Source organism: Pleurodeles waltl, chromosome 8 (assembly GCF_031143425.1).
Source record: "Pleurodeles waltl isolate 20211129_DDA chromosome 8, aPleWal1.hap1.20221129, whole genome shotgun sequence".
Classification (NCBI taxonomy): domain Eukaryota; kingdom Metazoa; phylum Chordata; class Amphibia; order Caudata; family Salamandridae; genus Pleurodeles; species Pleurodeles waltl.
In genome coordinates this window covers 101,460,797-101,480,703 of record NC_090447.1, presented here as the reverse complement: position 1 = coordinate 101,480,703, position 19,907 = coordinate 101,460,797, and the positions used below count along the sequence as shown (strand labels likewise).

The window sequence follows — 19,907 nt, the reverse complement described above, 5'->3', positions numbered from 1 at the left end:
CAATTAACATAGTAACAGTGTTAGCTTCAGGTTTAAAGTTAGGGTAAAGGTTAGGGCTTTGGAAAAGGCATACGTAAAGTAATGGAGTAACGGTAAGTCCAGGACAGCGTTTCCCAACTGAGAGTGGGTTGCAACACGATTTTAAGTGGGTCACAAAAGTCCAAGCAATAAATAAAGATGTCTTTAAATTATGTACTTACCTTGTCACATTTGCTGCACTTCAAATACAGAGGTCAAACCTCAGGTTATGTCCTCTGACAAGTTGCTGCTTATGTTTTTTAACATGGGGATTGGTGTAGTTTAAAAATAGGGGGCTTTATTTCGAAAGAGTGAGTAATGCTGAAAACTAATACCATTTTACAATAGAAACGTTTTCAACCAAATAATCTTCACTGAAATGGCCTTTTTCAAAACCAAGTAAAATCTATTCGAATACATTGGCTTTTTAAGTAACATTTTCTTCAAAATGGCAGTTACCTGACATGAAACTACTTACGCCTGTGGAAGAGCGGGGCTTGTATTGGCCTATTTAAGGTTATGGCACAGCCCGCACTTTCATTATCGAGGATATGGTAATAAATGCTATATGGTAATGGTTTAAGCTGAATAGAAACCCAATGGGAGAAAATAATCTTTATTTTTGCTTATATTTCTTTTCCCCTCCCCTAAACCAACTCTGACCATTGCCCCAATAGGTTCAACCATCGTCTGTACTGCGCATGTCTGCTCGTGATAATCCCGAAGGCTGGTGAAAGACTGCGAGACTCTCCCCGTTCCACGGGAAGGAACCTCTTCTATTCGGCTTCTTAGACCTGGCATTGTAACCTCATCTCTGCCTGCTTCCTGCTGAGGTTTATTGCAATTTACAGACACAGTTGAAAATTGGAGCACCTCTAAAGATTCCCCTTCAGACCAAGAATTCTCCTATTAGAATTGGCCTAACTAGGGCACTGCTGTGCCCTCAGGTATGTATCTGCCCTTTCATTAATCCTTTATGTCGGTTTCACTGCTAAAAAGAAGCTCCAAGGCAAGGCCCAAGTCCCAATTGGTTGCTCAGTATCAATTAACTAAATACAAAAGCACTGAGCCATGGCACAAAGAAGCCATGCAGTGTTCCTTCATTTCAAGAAAAGCGAAATGAAACTTACATCAGTTTGCAACTCAACAGAAATAAGAAGAAAAAAAAAAAAAAATATTCATGACATGCTCCTTTAGTAATCTAACCAGGTAGGTAAAACCCAATTGTAGGGAACCTTCAACAAAACGGGTCTAGAAACCAGAAGTGTAACATATGGCCGTTCTTATAACCAGAGTCCTATGTTCTTTCGAACTCTAAGAAAACATGGTGGAATTCTCTGGCAGAAACAGAAGTGCCTCTAGAGTTGTTAATACTACTTTAAGTGGTTGTTCAGCTGGAATCACACCTATGTACTTTTCAGTGCTAGTGGCCACGCCCTTTCCCTGTATTCACAATTTGCACCCACCTACATTCCACCAAGAGATGATTGGACAAACACCACCAGTGAAAGGGAAGGCGGAACACCATAAAATAAATTTTTGATTCAACATCAAACTATTTTTAGTCCATGTAAATTGATTTTCAAGCAAAAGAAAACGAGGAAGAAGGGAATACCACTGTACAGTTTGGCCTACACCAAGCCTGCTGCTTAGACCCTCCTGGCACAACTGAGCCTGGCTGCTAGATGTGTACCTAAAAAAACGGAGTGTACGAACATGATGTGACTTACATTTGCACAATTACGTAAAATTTCAGGAAAATGTGAATTTACAAATAATGATGTGAAACATACAACATGCGTTTGGTGCTATATTTTAGTGCGAAATACATTCTCACGTCCATTTTAGACACAAGGAATCATAATAGTACAACAACACGTGCTCCATACAGCAGCCGCTCACTTTCTGGTTGCTCGCACAGTTCCCGTGCACTCCCGCTTTTACCATGAATGGCATGTAGGTACACGAATGCAGCACAGTAACGGAATGTCACATGACAAGATTAGCGCAAGATTATGCCTGAATAATGGAAATTTCGTCCTGACCTACCTAAAGGCACATTACTTACAAGAGCCATATAAAGCTTCCCTAAAGATCCATTAGCAATAATACTCAGAGGTCATAAAATGTCCTAAATCTGTCTTAGTTATGGCAGAACATGCCACGCGGAGCAACTGTAGTAAACAAAGAGGCAGAAAAACTAAATGGCTACACAATTAAAAAGCAGTGGCAATGCAAATCAGAATCTGATGGATACAGTGAAAGTGGGATTTGTAATATGTGCAGATGAGTATACATGCATGGTACCGGCAGCACACCATTTATAGTATAAAGCAATGTTTTGTCTGGCTTCACGAGCTGAAAACAGAGGCACGCCTAAAAAGACAGATATTTGGAAAAAAACAAAACATTCTATAACTAGATCTTTCATCCTTCCACATGGGAACATATTGTGTGTGCATAAATCAACTTGCTACAGTGGGCAGCAATGATGTACAGACTATACAACTAGTATTCCAGAAAATAGTCCCCGAGGACTCCGGTGCTTCACACATGGAATGTTCAGAAGTAAGAGGTCCCACAAGGACCAATCACCAACACACGTTTCATGATCTTCAACTAACACTATGTAGGTCAACGGCGACCTAAAATAAGAGCTCTTGGATTCAGTCAACTACAACACAGAAATACACACATGTATTTAAGGTAGTCAATATTATATAGAACAAGTAGGTAAGAATCACCAAATAAACAGTAAATAAGGATTCACAATAAAGTACTCGTACAACAGAACTAAGGAGAAAAGACTTTAAAAAAATGAGCAAACAAACCTACCTGTGTATGCCATGTTTTTAGGATTTCCATAGGGAGCCCCTGGCTGGACGGGGCTGTAAACCGGGTTCATTGTGGAAGACTGAGAACTCTAAAAGAAGAAAAAAAATAACAAAATTATATGATGAAAAAATATGTTTCCATACATACTTCAATTCTCTTTATGGCTTAATTTATGTTTTCTCCTAAGCAATAAATGCTAATGCACTGGTGTCGACAAAAAGTATTATAAAAATAATATAATAGTTAAGACAATAAATAAATGGTGCTTTGGAGGGCTGAGGGTTGATCCACAGCAAGAAAAACAAGCATTTGCAATGCAACGGTTCTCGCATTTCTTCAAGTTAGAGCTATTAGCAGCTGTAAACTCCCAACCGTACTTTTGTTGCCACATTAAATGGAAAAAAACAGCGCAATCGCGCTGCTACAGTTCACTCGTAGTGAAACCGATCGGCAAAAGTGCAAATATCCATATAACAGGGTCGATGGCATGCAAAGCGCTAGACTCCTGCCAAGCGAGATCGCGCTGCAAACAAAAGATAAAAAGTAGTCCACAAACCAGAGGGAAAACAGCAAGCCCTGTATGTTTTCAGTGCTTGGTCGCTGCGCTCGAGAAGGGCTAACCACCGGAAAAGGCATGACGTGTGCGTGCCTTCCACTAATGAAAGCAAACAGATTTTGAAAGGCAAGCTCACGAACCAATAAAAGACACTGACATGACATGGACGGGGCTCCGAGCCCTTTTCTGTCTCGCAAGCGAAACGCACGTGTAAGCGCATGCGACGCAGGCTCAACCCTAAAAAGGACATGCATTTACTGGTTTCATGGAATAAAAACTTTTTCGGTCAGAGTGCAGTGACAAGTTCCATAGCAATGTTGGTGTCTTTCTTGTAAGGTCAACTTTAAGTCAATAAAGAAAGTCAATCTTTAAGTATTTCGACCTTTCATAGTTCCAGAAAACCAAAGCCAAATTTCTTGTCTTGGACAGACCTCATAAAAACACAAACATGGCGGAGGCTTTCAGTGTGAATTTCTCTGTTTGGCCAAAATGAATATTTGGAGAATACTAATGAAAATGAAAGCATAGTAAAGAAGCTATTAATATTCATGAAAAATTATGCAGTTTCAAAGGTGGACGTTATAAGGGCTGCAGTGATATGTGTCCAGTACACTAACTGTAGACCACAACTGGTCCCCAATACCACAGGAAAAAGATCAATGAGCAAACCAGGCACTGAAGCAAGGTCTTCTTTAGATTCAATTTACATTTGACAAACGAACACCTGCATAAACCTTAAGTGTTTTTATGAGCATCAGCAACTGGGTAGAAGGGCAGTGTGAAACCAATGCTACATTGAACAGTGCAGTAAGGTACAAAACGTGGCATGATGCTATTCTAATGCGTCACCATTTTGTTTGCAGCCAACTGCAAATTTCATCAAGGCTCACATTTCACGTTCCAGAACTCTGCTATACGTGGCATTGCAGAGTGAATCGTGCTGTGTTTTTGCTCAAATAATGGGGTAATAGAGAGCTGAGTTACCTTTGAACATAAAGCATTAGTGTGAGTTGTAAAGTAATATGTGGAAGGTGCAATTACAATTTATAAGAACTTCAGCTGTAAATTAGTACTTTTCTGTAAATGCTGTCTACCATTAGTTATCAATTAACCCAATTGAGCAATTATGGGTGCCATGCAAATGCCTATGAAATTATGATGAAGAAGTGGTTAATGTCTCACTTACTCAGGAGATCCAAGGACAAACAGATTGTAGATTTTCCTGAATCCCTGGCTCTAGATAGATCACAATTTATATATAACAGCTGTGACCGTGGCATTTACACGGGTGATACCAAAGCTTTGAATTCTACCATTAATAATGGTTCTGAAGCATCCTTAATAATATGTTGTGTGTTAGAAGAAGCCAAATACAAACAACATACATGGTGGTACACACTTCTGGAATGGAGATCTGAAAAATACAGTTCTTGCTGATGATGTGCTTGTCAACTGTGTTTATAATAACTTTCTATATATGTGTTGCGAATGATCATGATATTTGTAGGGTAAGAGTAAAGGCACTAAAATAAATCAGCAGATAAATAAATAGAGCACATGGCAGTGGGTGTATCAGAGTTGAGGCATGTACATTACCAAAAACAATCCCGGGCCATTTAGGAAGCATGCAGCTATCGGTCAGCATGCAAGATGAACATACAGCATAGGCTAGAGACAACGGGTGGAGGCAAACACAGATTGTCCATCCAGACACAAATCCATCACCCCGTTGCTCCAACAAAAGCTCATGGCATGCATTGTTCCCTCCGAGGGGGCCTTGGTTGACACAACTGAACATTTGTCAAATTTCGCATTACTGCACCACCTCCAAACAAACCTTACACACTAACATCCCTGCACTTTTACCACACTGAGCTGCAGTCACAGCAGGAATGTCTGCGGTGCGCTGGTCTCCCTCACAATAGGACAGCTCTATGTGCAACAAATGCCACTGCATGGGAGCACCTTATCTCCAGGTACCCAGCTTGAAGCCCAAATAGGATCTCATGCTGTGAAGGAGAAAAGTTGATGTCTGCCACCTGTGAATCATCACAGGACGGACATGAAGGTCTACATACGAGATGAATATTCTGATCCCCGGAATTATTAAGACCAAGGGTACAACTAATTCGGGGGAGAGGCTTGTTGAGAAAATCCAGCCCATTATGAGGTAAGCTTGGAGAGTCCACTAAGAAATGAAGGATTCCTAGGGCAAATGAGTAATTCCATGCCCAGTCACTCTGCAACATTGCAATTTTTCCCCTCTGCTTTGATTAAGAGATTTTGGATGTTTCCAGCAAGTGAAATCTGTGTGAAAGTAAAAAAAAATTTTTTTAAAAAAAATGCAGACTTCTGGTGGAGCTGGTGACTACAGCTCCAGCCTCATCGCAACCAGGAGGCTACTCATAACGAGGGTCAAGGTGATCTGGACTGAGGAATTCATGTCTGGTTAGGATCAGTCATTAAAATACATGTGCGCCATCATCTTGTATATGGATCCCGAAAACACGAAGGGCAATTTAGCCAGAATTCGTGGATGAGATCTTTAAATGAAAATATTGATTCATCAATGGATTACTGCATGGAATTTTCATTCCCTCGCTGCTTGAAGTATGTCGATTTCCTCTTTCTGACTCTATAGAGCGACAATATATTGCGACAAATAAGAATTTTTAGTGAAAGAATGCAAACTATATTTATTTTTAACATTATTGATTTATTTGAATGTGAACACTGTTACACACTACAGCATTCAAGACAGTGTAGAAAGGTGCATTTTCCTTAAAAAAAAAAAAAAAAAAAAAAGAGTTCATTTAGAAAGTAAAACAGGAAAAATATATATGTATGCCAAACATTTCCCCCTGCAAGTCATATTAATATTCTGGACACGCTGCACAGGAGAAGGAGATTTGTAAACAGACATGGCAAGCACAGGACACGATGAATAATGGTTGCCCCTGATATTCCTTCAATACATTTTCCTCTAGTCCTCACTGGTACCTGCATGGACTGTAAACCAGCTTGCACAGTACAATACAGGAACAAGGCTCCTTGCACCTCTTTTCTTACATCTTCCAATACATCGAAGACTAGAACGCCAAATGGAAATCAGAGGCACGAACATGCAAAGGGTTGCATGGACAATCAGCAAGTACAGCAACCAGTTTACATGGGACAGCTACAATACCACACCTGGGCCACAGATGTGGCAATGCCCATAGGATCATAACAAGCGGAGGACATACGCCATACGTTGTCCAAGTGCTGGGCACTTCTGCAAAGCAGCTGGGCAACTTCCACCTGCTTCAACCAGACATTTGCCCTGACCGAATGGTACAAAGCATCAACACTATTTGTTCAGTCCGAATAATTATAATTTTAGCACTGGTCATCGCTGCAAATGTTCTTTCAAAATTGGCAAACGTCCCTTCAAAGTTAGTTGTAACTAGTCTAAAACTGTCTGGCAGAGGTGTAATGTACACAATCTAGCCCTGGGTGTTTCTATGCAAAGGTCACACATGTAGCGGTCAGTGGAGGGAGCGGTCAGGACTGTTTAATTTGGAAGCAGTTATTCATCGATAAACTTGCTTCCAATCTAGGGGAACACAGATTAGAATTGCTGCGGATATTCCAACAGTATTTGCGCTGCCCTCTTCCGAAATAAGTTAATTCGATGAGTAGTTGATCCACTCCCTGTGAGAATTGGAGAGATCCGAAAGATCAAAGCAATCCATTCTGCTATGGTCATATTTAACACTCTGATGTTGTACGCCCCATGATGTATCACTTTTTCGGAACTGAATGCTTAAGTGCACCTATATGGCATCATTTTGATATATCTCATTGTAGAACCTACATAGCATGTAGTGGTCATGTAGAGTTGTAACGGACGTGAGTGAGCAGCCATCCTTCAAGAGACAGCTGAAATCGGCGGCAGCTGGCCATAGACTTCCATAAAGCCCTACAAGAATTATAATCAGTTGGCAAAGAAGAAAATTAGAACGCAGGAATAAATGAGGGATGGAGCGTGGGAAGTAGGGGTGTCTTTCTTTTACAAAGAAAGCATCCATGCAGGGCCATTTCTCACCCCCACATCTCTTCACAGGTTCTCCTCCAATCTAAATTCTCATTGCAGAAACTGCTCTTACTTCTGAACAGACAACTGGTCTCCCGGCTCCCCACCTTGTGGCAGATTCTCATTCAATCCAATCTCATAGTAGGCTTCCCTCATCCTCAATCTTCTGGCAGCGGCTGGTTTCTACTCCTTATCTCTTGCAGGGTTTTCGTGCTCCAAACCCAATGATAGATCCTCCCCCCATTTACCTTCCAAAAGGTTCTTTCGCCTCCCAATCTGTGGCAGGGTTGCATGGTACTGCAGAACAGAATATCTGTGCCAGCTATACACACAGACCAACGGTTGTGTGGTACTACAGAATATCTGTGCCAAGTATAAACACACAAAGGGTTGCATGGTACTGCAGAACAGAATATCTGTGCCAACTACATGCACAAAGGGCTGCATGGTACTACAGAATATAACATATGTGCCAACTATACACACAAAGGGCTGCATGGTACTACAGAATAGAATATCTGTGCCAATTATACACACACAAAGGGTTGTATGGTACTACAGAATAGAATATCTGTGCCAAGTATAAACACACAAAGGGTTGCATGGTACTACGAAATAGAATATCTGTGCCAACTATGCACACCAAGGGTTGCATGGTACTACAGAACAGAATATCTGTGGCAAGTATACACACACACACACACACACACACACACACACACACACACACAAGGGTTGCATGGTACTACAGAATAGATATCTGTGGCAACTTTGATTAAGTGAATTCACATAAAAAGGTTGCATGGTACTATCTAAATAAAGAGGAATTGAATACTGCAGAGACCACGACAGAAGCATTACGTTCTCCAGAATGCGGTTTCTTGAACTGAGCTGTGTGGACAAAGAATGCAAGATCGAAGAATAAGGCACAAGCTGATGCTTAGGATATGAAGAACAGTTACTATAGATGGCTCTGTGGACCAGGCACAAGACTTTAAAAGAGATTTAGGACTGAAATGGCAGCAAGTGGAGAAGGTGGAGTTGAGGTTCTGCATGGTCGAACTTGTGAACTCACAGAATGAACCATGATGTAAGATTCTGAAATGCCCGGAGTCTGTGCATCTGAGCCTTAGGCAATCCTAATTACAAGGAGTTGCAGCAGTGTAAGTAAAAGTCAAAAACAGATGAGCCCTCATCATTTAGGCAAGGTAGAATACAATTAGGACTTTCTTGGTGTTCTCCTCACACTCAGCCTTGCACCTCACACTAGGCCAGCTCCCTTTAAAAATGAACACTGCCTCAGGAGCTGGTAAGGACACCCGGCCTAGCATGCCTGGAGCATTCAGTTTCAGACTCTAGGTGATAATGTATAAACAAGCAAGTGCCCACCAGCAGTAGAGATAGTAAAACAAAACACAGTGGAGCGGTGGTCGAATGTTGAAGTTGAACACTTTGGAACCAAAAAACGTGAATTCTAAATCCAACATTCTCACTTGCCCAAATTATATGATATCATATACTTGCGCTTCCTTACTGGACGAATTACAGCGCATATAAACAATGTAAAGACCAATATTAAGCAGAACCCTTTGCAGAAGATAGAGGGGACTGGGTTTGCAGTGTCACACTGTAACAATCTACTCACTCATGAGGCTAAATTGATCGAAGGATATTGCACAAATATAAAGAAACTGGGACATTTTTAGGTCTGGCATTAGCCAATACGGTTTAATTTTATTCAAATTATACATGCGATATGTTTATGGGGGACTTTAAAAAGCCTTATTTATACCTTTGTCTCCTGTTGTGTCATTCACATTTTTACTTCCGCCCACTACAGAACACAACACGAGGCAATGGTTCAGCTCACCTCAGCCATTAGTTAACTTCCCTGTAACTGAGGGCATTCTGCCCTTTCACAAGAGGCACATTAGTGCACACAGTAGTTCCCTCCCCTCCTGCATCCCAGGCTACTATACTATAGCAATGTGTGCTTTTGAAACTAAAAATATTTTTATAATTTTACTTATTTTTTCAGGATTGTAAAGGTTCCGACAGCCGCTTCAGCAATAACAATTTACAAAAACCGTGACAAAAGAAAACAAGCAAAGTGAAAAGGATGGTAGCCAACACCAAATTTGCTGGCTTTGCCAATGCTTGTTTTATGGATACAAGTGCATTTTACTACTGCTTGTCAAACTCTGCTCCCGAGAATATATTTTGCAGTCACCCAAAATAAAGCTCAAAATCTTTCATATGGGTAAGTAAATGTTTTGTCAGTCACGATTCCTTCAAGATTAAAGTTTGTTGACTTTATTTGGGATGAGTGAATCGACAACTTTTAGGCCCCTTTATACTTTGCCTATTTACAATGATTAAATATTGCAAAGGAGGCAGCAACATGCCAAAGAAAGATGCAAAGCAACAGAAGTTACGTAAAGGCACAGCTGACTGTAGAGTGCACGGAAAACATAAATTGCAGGTAATACTTGGATTAAAATAAACGTAAGAAAATGTCAACATATGAAAATAATACAGGTTCACAGTGTGAATAAATTACTTAACTGGATATGATAACATCTCCAAATGATGCTCTCAGACCTGAAGAAAAGTTGTGAGGGTGGGTACAGACACCAACCAAAATAAAGATGGTGTCAACATGTTGAACAGTGTGATTAAACTAATCAAGTATGAAAACAACTCCAACTGACGCTCTCATAACTAGAGAAAGGAATCTACCAGGGTGTGGGTTCCCCCAATCTAAAATAATGTTCAGTCCTAGAATAAGCAGTCTTTTGGGTGTTTTTGCAGTTAATGTAATACAGACAAAACTTGAACACCACGACAACTCCTTGGAAACATAAAGAGTCAAAAGTATTGTGTTTGTGAAAAAAATGAATGTTCCACGCTGTCACAATGTTTAAAACAGAGTCCCATGACAGGAAATACAGATAAGTGAACGCTGTGGACAATTTTAATACAAAGTGATGGGTTCCTCTTGAAACATATAGTGGAGGGACCTAAAACTCAACTTTAAATTGGCAGCCTTCAAGACACGGAATGGGTGTGCACCAAATGACGACGCCGGAAGAGGTACATCCTTGTTCCCACACCCTCCTCCTCACCCTGCCAATGTTACCTCCTTTGCAGCAGAGGTATGAGTGAGGAGGCTATACATCCCAACACTTTCCGGTTGAGTGAAATATTTTTCTACAGTGCCTACTACTGCTGGTCCCACTTGCTTCTAGGAGCTTCCAAGTTGATTAGATAAGGGAATGAAGCAGTGTAAAGTCATTTGCCTTGCATCGCATTAAACTCTCCAGCTAACATTAGACCCCAAGCCACATTCCCAAAAACTGTTCACGTACAGCCCTTGCAGGATTAAATCTGAGGTTTGCGCTTTGGGTCTGGAACAGTATTCCCTCACAATGCGCAAGAATAACCATTTCAGAGTGCACTTTATCAGCGCATGAAGCCGAAGCGCCAATTGAAAATACTTAAAAAATATAAATAATTGTCTGATCACGTACTGCGTCTGGATGCGGTGATTCTCCAGGGCAGGTGGCACGGAAGTTCATTAATGAACGCATTTTTATGAAAACAAGAAGCAAACAGATGGAAAAAGATTGCTCTACACCGGAAAAGGTAAAACATGAAGGTAACTAATGAAAAAGTCCTACCCTAAAAAAAAAAACAAGCAAAAAATAAATCATGTAAACGTAGTAAACGTTGGGCTGGATCGTGGTTGAGACGGTCCGCTCCCAGGAGCCAGGATGGCAGGAGTTCCCAGTAGTTGTCACTTCCGGCCTCCGAGAGGATGCTGTGGGAAGTGTCAGCAGGCAAACGACGCCGGGATGCCCGAGTGCGGTACCCTGGTTACCTCTGGCTGGTGTGTTTACCTTCACACTCGAACGGACAAGGCATTTTTCTTTCGGGCTGGGAAATGTTGCGAGAGGCTGTGTACAGACACCGAGGGGTCGCGTCTGTTAGCCCACAGACCGCTCACAAGATAAGTCTCTGGTTAAGTGGAAAAAAAAATATCAGTGCATTTAGGCTCAAGAGTAGGGGAACGACCTGATGTCATGTAGGGGTCCCAGCTGCGACCCCTGGCACGGCCTGTGCGACCCCTGGCCTCGGAGGTGGCAAATTTAGCCTCAGGAACACTAGTGGCTGCTTGTCCTTATGGACATCAGTTGGGGCTGCAATCTCCTTGGGCCAGATGCATGAAAGGGTTTTACCCATTTTGTGTCTATGGGAAAAAGTGTTCATATATATGGCCCCTTGTTTCCTGTCACTTTTTATCAATAAAATGGTGTACAATTAGCTGGAATATGCCCTTCCCATGGCAGCTGAGATAAGTAAAAAATGCTTTTAATGTATGTTGTGTGCGCGCTTGGGGTGAGAGTGTGTTTAAGTGAGAGAGTGTGTGAGTGTGAATTTGTGTGTACGTATGTGTGTGTGTGAGTGAAATTGGAGGTCAAATGGAAAGTGATGTCACTTAGGCTGCGACTGGCATTCCAATGAAATGACACCCATGGAACAACCCCTGGATTTCCATAAATTCAATGAATGCTGTTCATAGATGTCAACCTCTTGACTCAGACATGTGGCTGAAGACGGGCGCTTCAGTGGGTGATTCCTTCAAGATGAATGGAGAATGGACACTTTTCTTTTGGCGGTGATAACGATATGAAAAGCAAGCGAACCCAACAGCCTATGGAGGCTTTTTATCTGCCTGGCAGGTGACTGCAAGCTTACATGTTAACATCTTAGTAGGGCCAAGTAGCTACTTGGTGTAATTCTCTCTAGCACCATTACTCATAGGTATGCGTAATTACGCGAGAAGAGTAATCCAGCATTTAGCGATATTTTCTTAGAGCAAAATACACCCTGGTATCCAAAATGGGCAGAGGATGCATTATATGGTAAGAAAATAGCATTAAATGCTGCAGGAAACGAACAGCAGTGGCCAGTAGCCGTTCACTCTCTCGCAATCCATTGTTCCTGTGCACCTGCAGTAGGATTTTTGCCCAAAATTACTTTTAGTTCCTCAAGATGGGGTAATTGCAGTAATTTTGCACCACAGGAGTAATGTGTAATTACAGAAATGACTCCGGCCTAATTGAAATTGAACACAGACCTACATTTTTTAACACTAAAGTGGGAGATTTCGGGAAGAAAAAAAAAAAAAAAAAAAAAAAATGGAGGAATATATTTTCCCTATTGACGTCTACTGAAACAGAGACAACAAAATAAAGCTATTTTTAGCTTTAAAAACCGGGAGGCTCCTGCCTAATTGGGTCTATTGGCATGTATAGTGATGCCTACCAAGTGCAGGTGAGTCGACAGGTACGTTAAAAGTTTCCACTGTGTGTGTTTGACTAGATCAGTTCATGCTTGGGTCAGGGTTGCCCCCTTAACAGTATTTTCATGCCAGGACAAGTAAAAAGATAAGAGCAAATTATCAAAATCCAGCATTACTCCCCCTAAAATATAACTTTAAACCAACAAATAAAAGCAAAAAAAGATACTAAATGATATAAATATATATATATTTTTTTTTAAACATACACAATTTCGGTGTTTGGAGAAAAACAAAAAAAATATCGGAGGATTTTAACCACATTGTTATTTAAGGACCAGCCCTTGAAGAACGCCAAAGAATATAGTAACACATTAAATTTTTTCCTCTGCAAACTGAGGCAGCCTAGTTTGTGCTGATCTGTTCGAGTAAGAACCATGTTTGAGTTTGGATCAATCTCCATTTTTGTCAAACACAATAACTGTTGCATTGTGTCCTTGAGCGTGTCCAGGTCTGGAGTAAACAATCAAGCATTGTGTTATGACTTACAAATGTAGTGGGCACGAGGCGAGAGAACTGTCCAGGTTTGAACTGGAATAATATAACAACATAAAACAAAGGATATTAAAAAGTAATTACCAAAATCAATCCATATATTCAAAAGTTAGAAAGTCAATTAATACAATTTCAAGAAAGATCTTAAAAATTTTAATACATTAAAACATACAAATTCATTTGGAGGAGACCTTAGAAAGCTCAACAATTCATCTGCACTTGTTATACCAAACATAAAATATAACAGAAATATATAGAGAAGACGCGCAACTGAAACTGTTGGGGCAGATATCAAACATATGCCTTAAACCTGGATCCCTCAATGACACAATCCTGTTGAATTGTGCCAATAATTTTTATTGGCATTAAGGGTAAGAACCTCTAGCCTAAGTAGAAGAAAAGACCATCTAACACCATATTCCAAGTTAAGAGTGAGGTATTTTTATGTGTGTATTATCTCTAACTGCCAACAGGGATTTATACAGTTTTAGCTCCATAAAGCGAGCAGTGTCCCTGAAAAGACTTAGTCATTACAAGCTTGGCGGGCGGCGGCCAAGCTGTAACCGCCGTGCAGCCGCACTCCCGCGGTCCCCTTTACAACATCCCTGCTGGGACGGCGGGCGCAAACCTAGTTTACGCCCGCCGGCCCAGTGAGGATGCGGCCGCAACATAGGAGCCAGCGGTGTTGCGGCCGTGCGACAGGTGCAGTAGCACCCGTCGCGCTTTTCACTGTCTGCTATGCAGACAGTGAAAAGCTGCACGGGGCCCTGTTAGGGGGCCCCTGCACTGCCCATGCAAGTGGCATGGGCAGTGACGGGGCCCTGTTAGGGGGCCCCAGGACTCCCCTAACCGCCAGCCTCTTCCTGGCGGTGCAAACCGCCAGAAACAGGCTGGCGGTAGGGGAGTCATAATGCTTGCAGCGCTGCCCTGGCGGATTATCACCGCCGGGGCTAAAACGGCGGGAAACCGCCGGCGCGACCGCACGCTACCGTCGCGGTCAAAATATGGGTCTCCGTACCGCCAGCCTGTTGGCAGTACAGGCGCCACTTTAGCCCTGGCGGTCTCCGACCGCCAGCGTTAAAATGACCCCCTTAATCTCAAAACCGATTTCTTTTTAAAGAGCTTAATTTGTGTCAGAATTCAAGTGGATACATATTCCACTTTACATATGAATTTATCTAAGACTATTTTTAGGTTCTTATTAAACATATATTTTTTTTCTAAAGATATGAAGGTTCCTGCCTCAAAATATCCCTTAGTGTGCTTTCTGATGCATCACTTAGGCTACAAGCCCAATGCATTACATTTTCCATTGCACACACAGAAACTCCTATGAGATCAAAGTCAAGTCGCAGAGCTTGAACTAGAACTGGCCAACTCATTGATGCCAATTTACGTAGGATTTTTTCCTCAAGAAGGTCCAAAAATGCTCACAGTTTTCGTTCTTGTAAGTTTTGGTATTACATGCGAGGTTTGGAGGTGTTCTCCAGTCATATTATGTCAGGCATGTAGAAGCACATTACTGTGTAAAGTGACATGCAAAAGATTGGGAGGTAGGCATGCAGTTTGCCAAAACAAGACAGTACAAAAATGTAGCCGGAGACCAGTTGAAATCATGTTTTGGTAAACAAGGTATTTTTTGCTTTTCTGAATTCTAGGTGACTGCTGATTTTCATCAAAACGGTCTTAAGTAAATTACACGGTTATACAGAAAAGGGTTCCCACTGATACAGAGTATTGACCGCGTTATATGAGAGCCTGGATTACCTTTTTGCCTCATTTGCGGAAAGCAAGCTGAATGAATATGCGGTTCTGGGGCGATAGGAGCATGATTAGGATTTAAACTGAATGGCAAGAACACAACAAAAAAGTGTCAAAATATTAGTCATTTTTTTAATAAGCATGTCACATTCTGTCTAATTTAATGGCAGGTTGCAGTATTTTTACCTGCATTAACACGGACGCGAAAGACAGATATAATGAGCCTCTTATAATAGGATTATCTATCAGCTAAATTCTGTATAATATAAAAGACTAAACTGCTTCGCTATTAAGCATCTATAAACATTTATGAAATCCACATGTTTTGTATGGGATATATGTTGACTACCAAAACTGTTTTCATGTAGGTTTGGCTGCTCTGACAGCAAAGTGGGATGATATGAAAATGTTGGCTCAAATGAAGAAGAGACACTGCTATTTGATCTATCATCATCTCTTGCTATGGATGGATACAGATCACCAAATCATATTCCTAAAAGGCTTTAACATTCAGGAATTTAAGGAACTTTTCAGAACTTTGTTTCTTCATACTGTGCTGACAAGATGCTCACTATATCACTTCACAGTGGGCGTATCTCAAGCCTCAACCATTTTCCCACCTGCTTCCCACCAGATCTAGTCAATCTACTACCCATTTTGATCATTAGTCAGAAATATCATTGGACATTAAACCAAGTCTTAAATTTCATTTACAAAAATATTGTTCCTTTGGATGTGAATATTCTATTAACTCTAGTGAGGCAATGTTTTTTTAAATTATGTTTGGAATACAATCATTATTTTAGACAATACTTTAACTATGAAATTCTGGTACCAAACTTCCTGATAAACCCCCTTTAATCTCACCAACTACAGTTAGGCTGATGATGGGCAAACCATTCTAAAGCTCAAAAGTCCTTCTGGTCTCCATTTAGAGATGCCTCCAAGAAAGCAATTGGTCACTGAATGTTTGTTAGTCACCTCAAGCTTAATGCCACAAAAAACTGATTTGGAAACCGAGCAAATCGCAACCTTTCAACCATTTGGTCTCATGAACTAGGGCTGCCACACAGATCAAGTAAAGAACTAAAAGGTGACCGTAAACTCCAGCCTAAGCTTTTAATACAAGTAAATATAGTAACCAGACGAACCTTCTCTACAAGATGCCTCTGCTAAATGTTTGTATACCTTGGTTTCCTGCAAATAGTCCAAGCTACAATTCCATTACCACTTTCCCATTTTGACTATGACACTTGGTTTTATGTTTTGCTCCACTGTTAATACTTTGAAAACGCAAAATGTGTCTGTCACGCAGCTTCCCAACCGGCTGATAGGGACCTGTATCACACGTTTTCATTTCCCTTTTGTGGCTCTTAATAGCTAGATGGATGCCATTTAAAGTTTACCGAGCAATCCATGGGAATGGACGATTCCACAGCAATGCCTCCTTCAGAAAGGCACAAACTGACAGGACCTTCTCCATTTAGGCCACCAAACCTTGTGATGCAGTGCACAAAGTGGAGAACTGACACATTTTCAATTCCAGAAAGAATTCAATCTTGGCTTTTACCATCATTGCAAAAGCAAGAAATATAACAGGAACTATACAAACAGGTAAGCAGACACATGGCTAACTATTTGCACACTCCCTGGAACACAACATGCTTAAATGCTGTGACACATGCTGCACATGTTTGGAGCATGCCTCCGAAACTCATGCATCTGACCCAACGTCTCCCATATAGGAAATATTTCATCAAACTCCCTTCCATGCACTACAGAAAGGACACACAGGAACAAATGGAAATAACGAGCTTCATGGCTTTGTCAGTGGAATGGAGGGTTATATAAATGCTGCAGTTCTATACAATAAGTGTACATTTGGGGTCACCAAATTTATTTTTTTCAAACGTGTGGCTCCCTAGTGAAATAAGCGAATAGGTCTGGCCTTAGCAAATCTGCAGCGTTTTAATGAAATTATTCTATATATGTATTGCAAACAGGTGTAACTGGCATTTAAAGTTAAGCTGCAATGACAATATTAAAAATATTCTTGCCTAAAGCTGCTGTGAATAAGTTAAAAAAATGTCAGAAATGACCCACCGCACAAATGAAAAACAAGAACGTAATGAAAGCAGTCATCGATAGGCTCACCAGCCCCTTTGAAGTGGACTGTTTCTAGGCTGATGTTAATACTTGCACTAGTATAATGCCATCAATCACAGCCATAGGCTGAACAGGGAAGGCCCATTGCCCCATATTGCATACTATAATGGGTGGAATCAAAATGTGAATAACTCTTGGACAAGGCAGATCTAAAGCCCACATATGTATGCATAAATGTATGTGTGTAAATGATGCTATGACTTCTTTTATAAAAATGTGAGGCCGGCGAGACTCATTTGAGATAGTTGGAGGCAAATGTGAAATGGAGCTTTTCATGCATACTTGCCCTAGTGACTGTCTTGAACAGCTAATTCCACATAAGCTTTCAAGTCATGGCCAAACCAGAGGCACAGAGTTAAAATAAACAACCTGGAAAGTTTCTATACATGTTCTTGGATTTAAGTGGTTCCTCATATTAATTATTGTAGTTATTATTAGGGCTTACCTGTGGTTTAGTTCAATGTTACTGCTGTCCACTGCAGTTGTGTGAGTAAAATCTAAAGAACAAAGGCATGAATCACATAGAAAAAGACTCACTCATTCATTCTTCTGTGGTTGATAAATCAATTGCCATTGGTTTGTGTAATCATACCAAATGACAATTCAGTTTGTGATTTAAAATATATAACTGGTTAATAATAATATTATGCTTTGCTCTGTACACATACTTCGAAATGAAGCACTTTTTTTTAATCTACTTCGTAAATTAGTACAATCGCAAAGGGTCTGACGCATTAAGGTTTTGTGCAACCAAAAGTGCAACTTAGGTGTGCACAACATAGCAATGCACCAGTGACAATTCCACCCCCTACATCAGAGACAGGAGTTGTGGAATGTTCAAGCACAAAATCCTTAGCTATCGAGGGGTTTCCCTAGTGAAGGAGAGGAGGTATCATATGGGTGCCGTGGTGTCCACACAAAATGGTGAACATCCATAAATTCGCTAATTTGTGGGTATTCTCAAACAGTTTGCAGTTTGTAGTTCCCCACTAGAGAAACAACATGTTAATCGATTCTGGTTAAAAGCAGAAATAAGTGCTTTTCAGGTTGGGAAAGGAACATCTATATTTCCTGGGAGCTCAAGTGAAAAGAGGTTAAATGCATATTTTCACATAACATGTATCCAGAATAAAATCTGAGTAAATTTTGCCCATTGGGAGTAATCCTGGATATCTGGGTTAACACTTCTAGGAGTACACTGGGGAGTCTTCATAAATCCCTAAAGTCAGAAATTAACTCCAACTACGTTGAGAAACCAATAGAAGTACATTTATAACTATTTGTAGAGCTAGTCTGTGAACTGGGCCTAAATTGTTCCCATTTTTTAATCTTCTTTGAAGGCACACCACACCAGAGTGTGCTTTGGAAGAAGCGCCATACCTTTCTCAGAGCACATACACTTGATTGCCTAGGAGGGGTAGCACGCATTCTACAGCTGGCTATGCGTGGTGGCAGCCATTTTGCACAGCACTTGCGTGTAATAAAAACTTGGAGAGGCCTAGCTAAGCTCTTTCCGGCTTAATAACTCAGCTTTTCTCATGGGAGCTGCCCTGATGTTGGAGCTAAAAGCAAACACAAAAAGGCACAAGAATCCTCTATGTCCACAAGGTAATAAATGCTCGAGGGGTTTAAGCACTTCCGAAACACTTATTTTGTTGACATACGCAGTTTTGATAAAAAAAAAAAAATCTGCAGACCATATTCCAAAATAAACTTACTTCTCCTGAAGACTCTTGATCGAGTTACAACCCTAGTATAATGCAGTGATTAGAGTCTGGAAGGTTTTGAACAGTCTCTTTGTTGGTGTTGAAAGTACCTGAGATAAAACTGGAAATGTGGTTTCCCGCTGCTTAAATATGTCAAACAGAACTCGTATTGTGTTTGTTTTTACATGCATTAGGACTTGCTTTCTAGGCCACGTGGGCTAAACTTGTAATGCCTGCAACATAAAGAAGCCAATAGCCATCTGGAATTAAAATCTTTAACACACCTCAAGGATTAGCAGAAGGTCGCATTTCCAAAGAATGAATCAATGAGAGTATGTTGACAAACTCTACCCAGACCGCGATACTACCCTGCATTAAATCCGTAGTTGTGCCCAAAGGACCTTTGGTGACTTGAGAGGGAAGGGTATTAAAAGCAAATAGTTCTGCGTTGCCCGTAAACAGAACACAATCAAAGAAAACAAATATTTTATCAGAGATTCCAAATCCCCAAGCAGGTTTAAAGGACCAGTTGCAGCAAATCTATTTGTTAGTCTGATGGGGCGGGAATGTCCCCCACATGGTGTAAAGGCGTATCTCCTGCCCGAGTGCCCAACTGCGATAATCTGGTATCCCGGTTTTTAGAATGTTAGTCCAGTCACGTGCTAATCTAGCGTATGCATGGATGCCTGGGCCTTAGCATGAGTGAGGTCCTGGGGCACCAACGGACTATTGTCCCTGTCAGGAATTAGCAAGCATGACAGCATGCTGTGTTTTGGGGAATCAGTAATTGTGACCAGGATTGTTCACCTGTGTCACAGGAGGAAGTGCCTACTGGCTCCCTTGTGTGAAGCTCTGTCTGCTGCTAAAAGCCTCCCTGACTCCTAGTGTTAACGTCTCTACCTTGTATACTTCTGTGTAAGAGTATAATCTGCA

General features: G+C 41.0%; 1 protein-coding gene across 2 annotated transcripts in view; it reads right to left on the bottom strand.

The window, feature by feature from the left end:
* FAM168A (family with sequence similarity 168 member A) overlaps positions 1 to 19,907 on the bottom strand; it is a 345,391-nt gene that overhangs the window by 191,034 nt on the left and 134,450 nt on the right. For both annotated transcript variants that reach the window (XM_069203838.1, XM_069203839.1), the window contains exon 3: positions 2,854 to 2,941. In XM_069203838.1, the coding sequence (XP_069059939.1) occupies positions 2,854 to 2,923 (70 nt within the window). In that variant the 5' untranslated portion in view covers positions 2,924 to 2,941. The remainder of the gene's footprint in view (positions 1 to 2,853; positions 2,942 to 19,907) is intronic.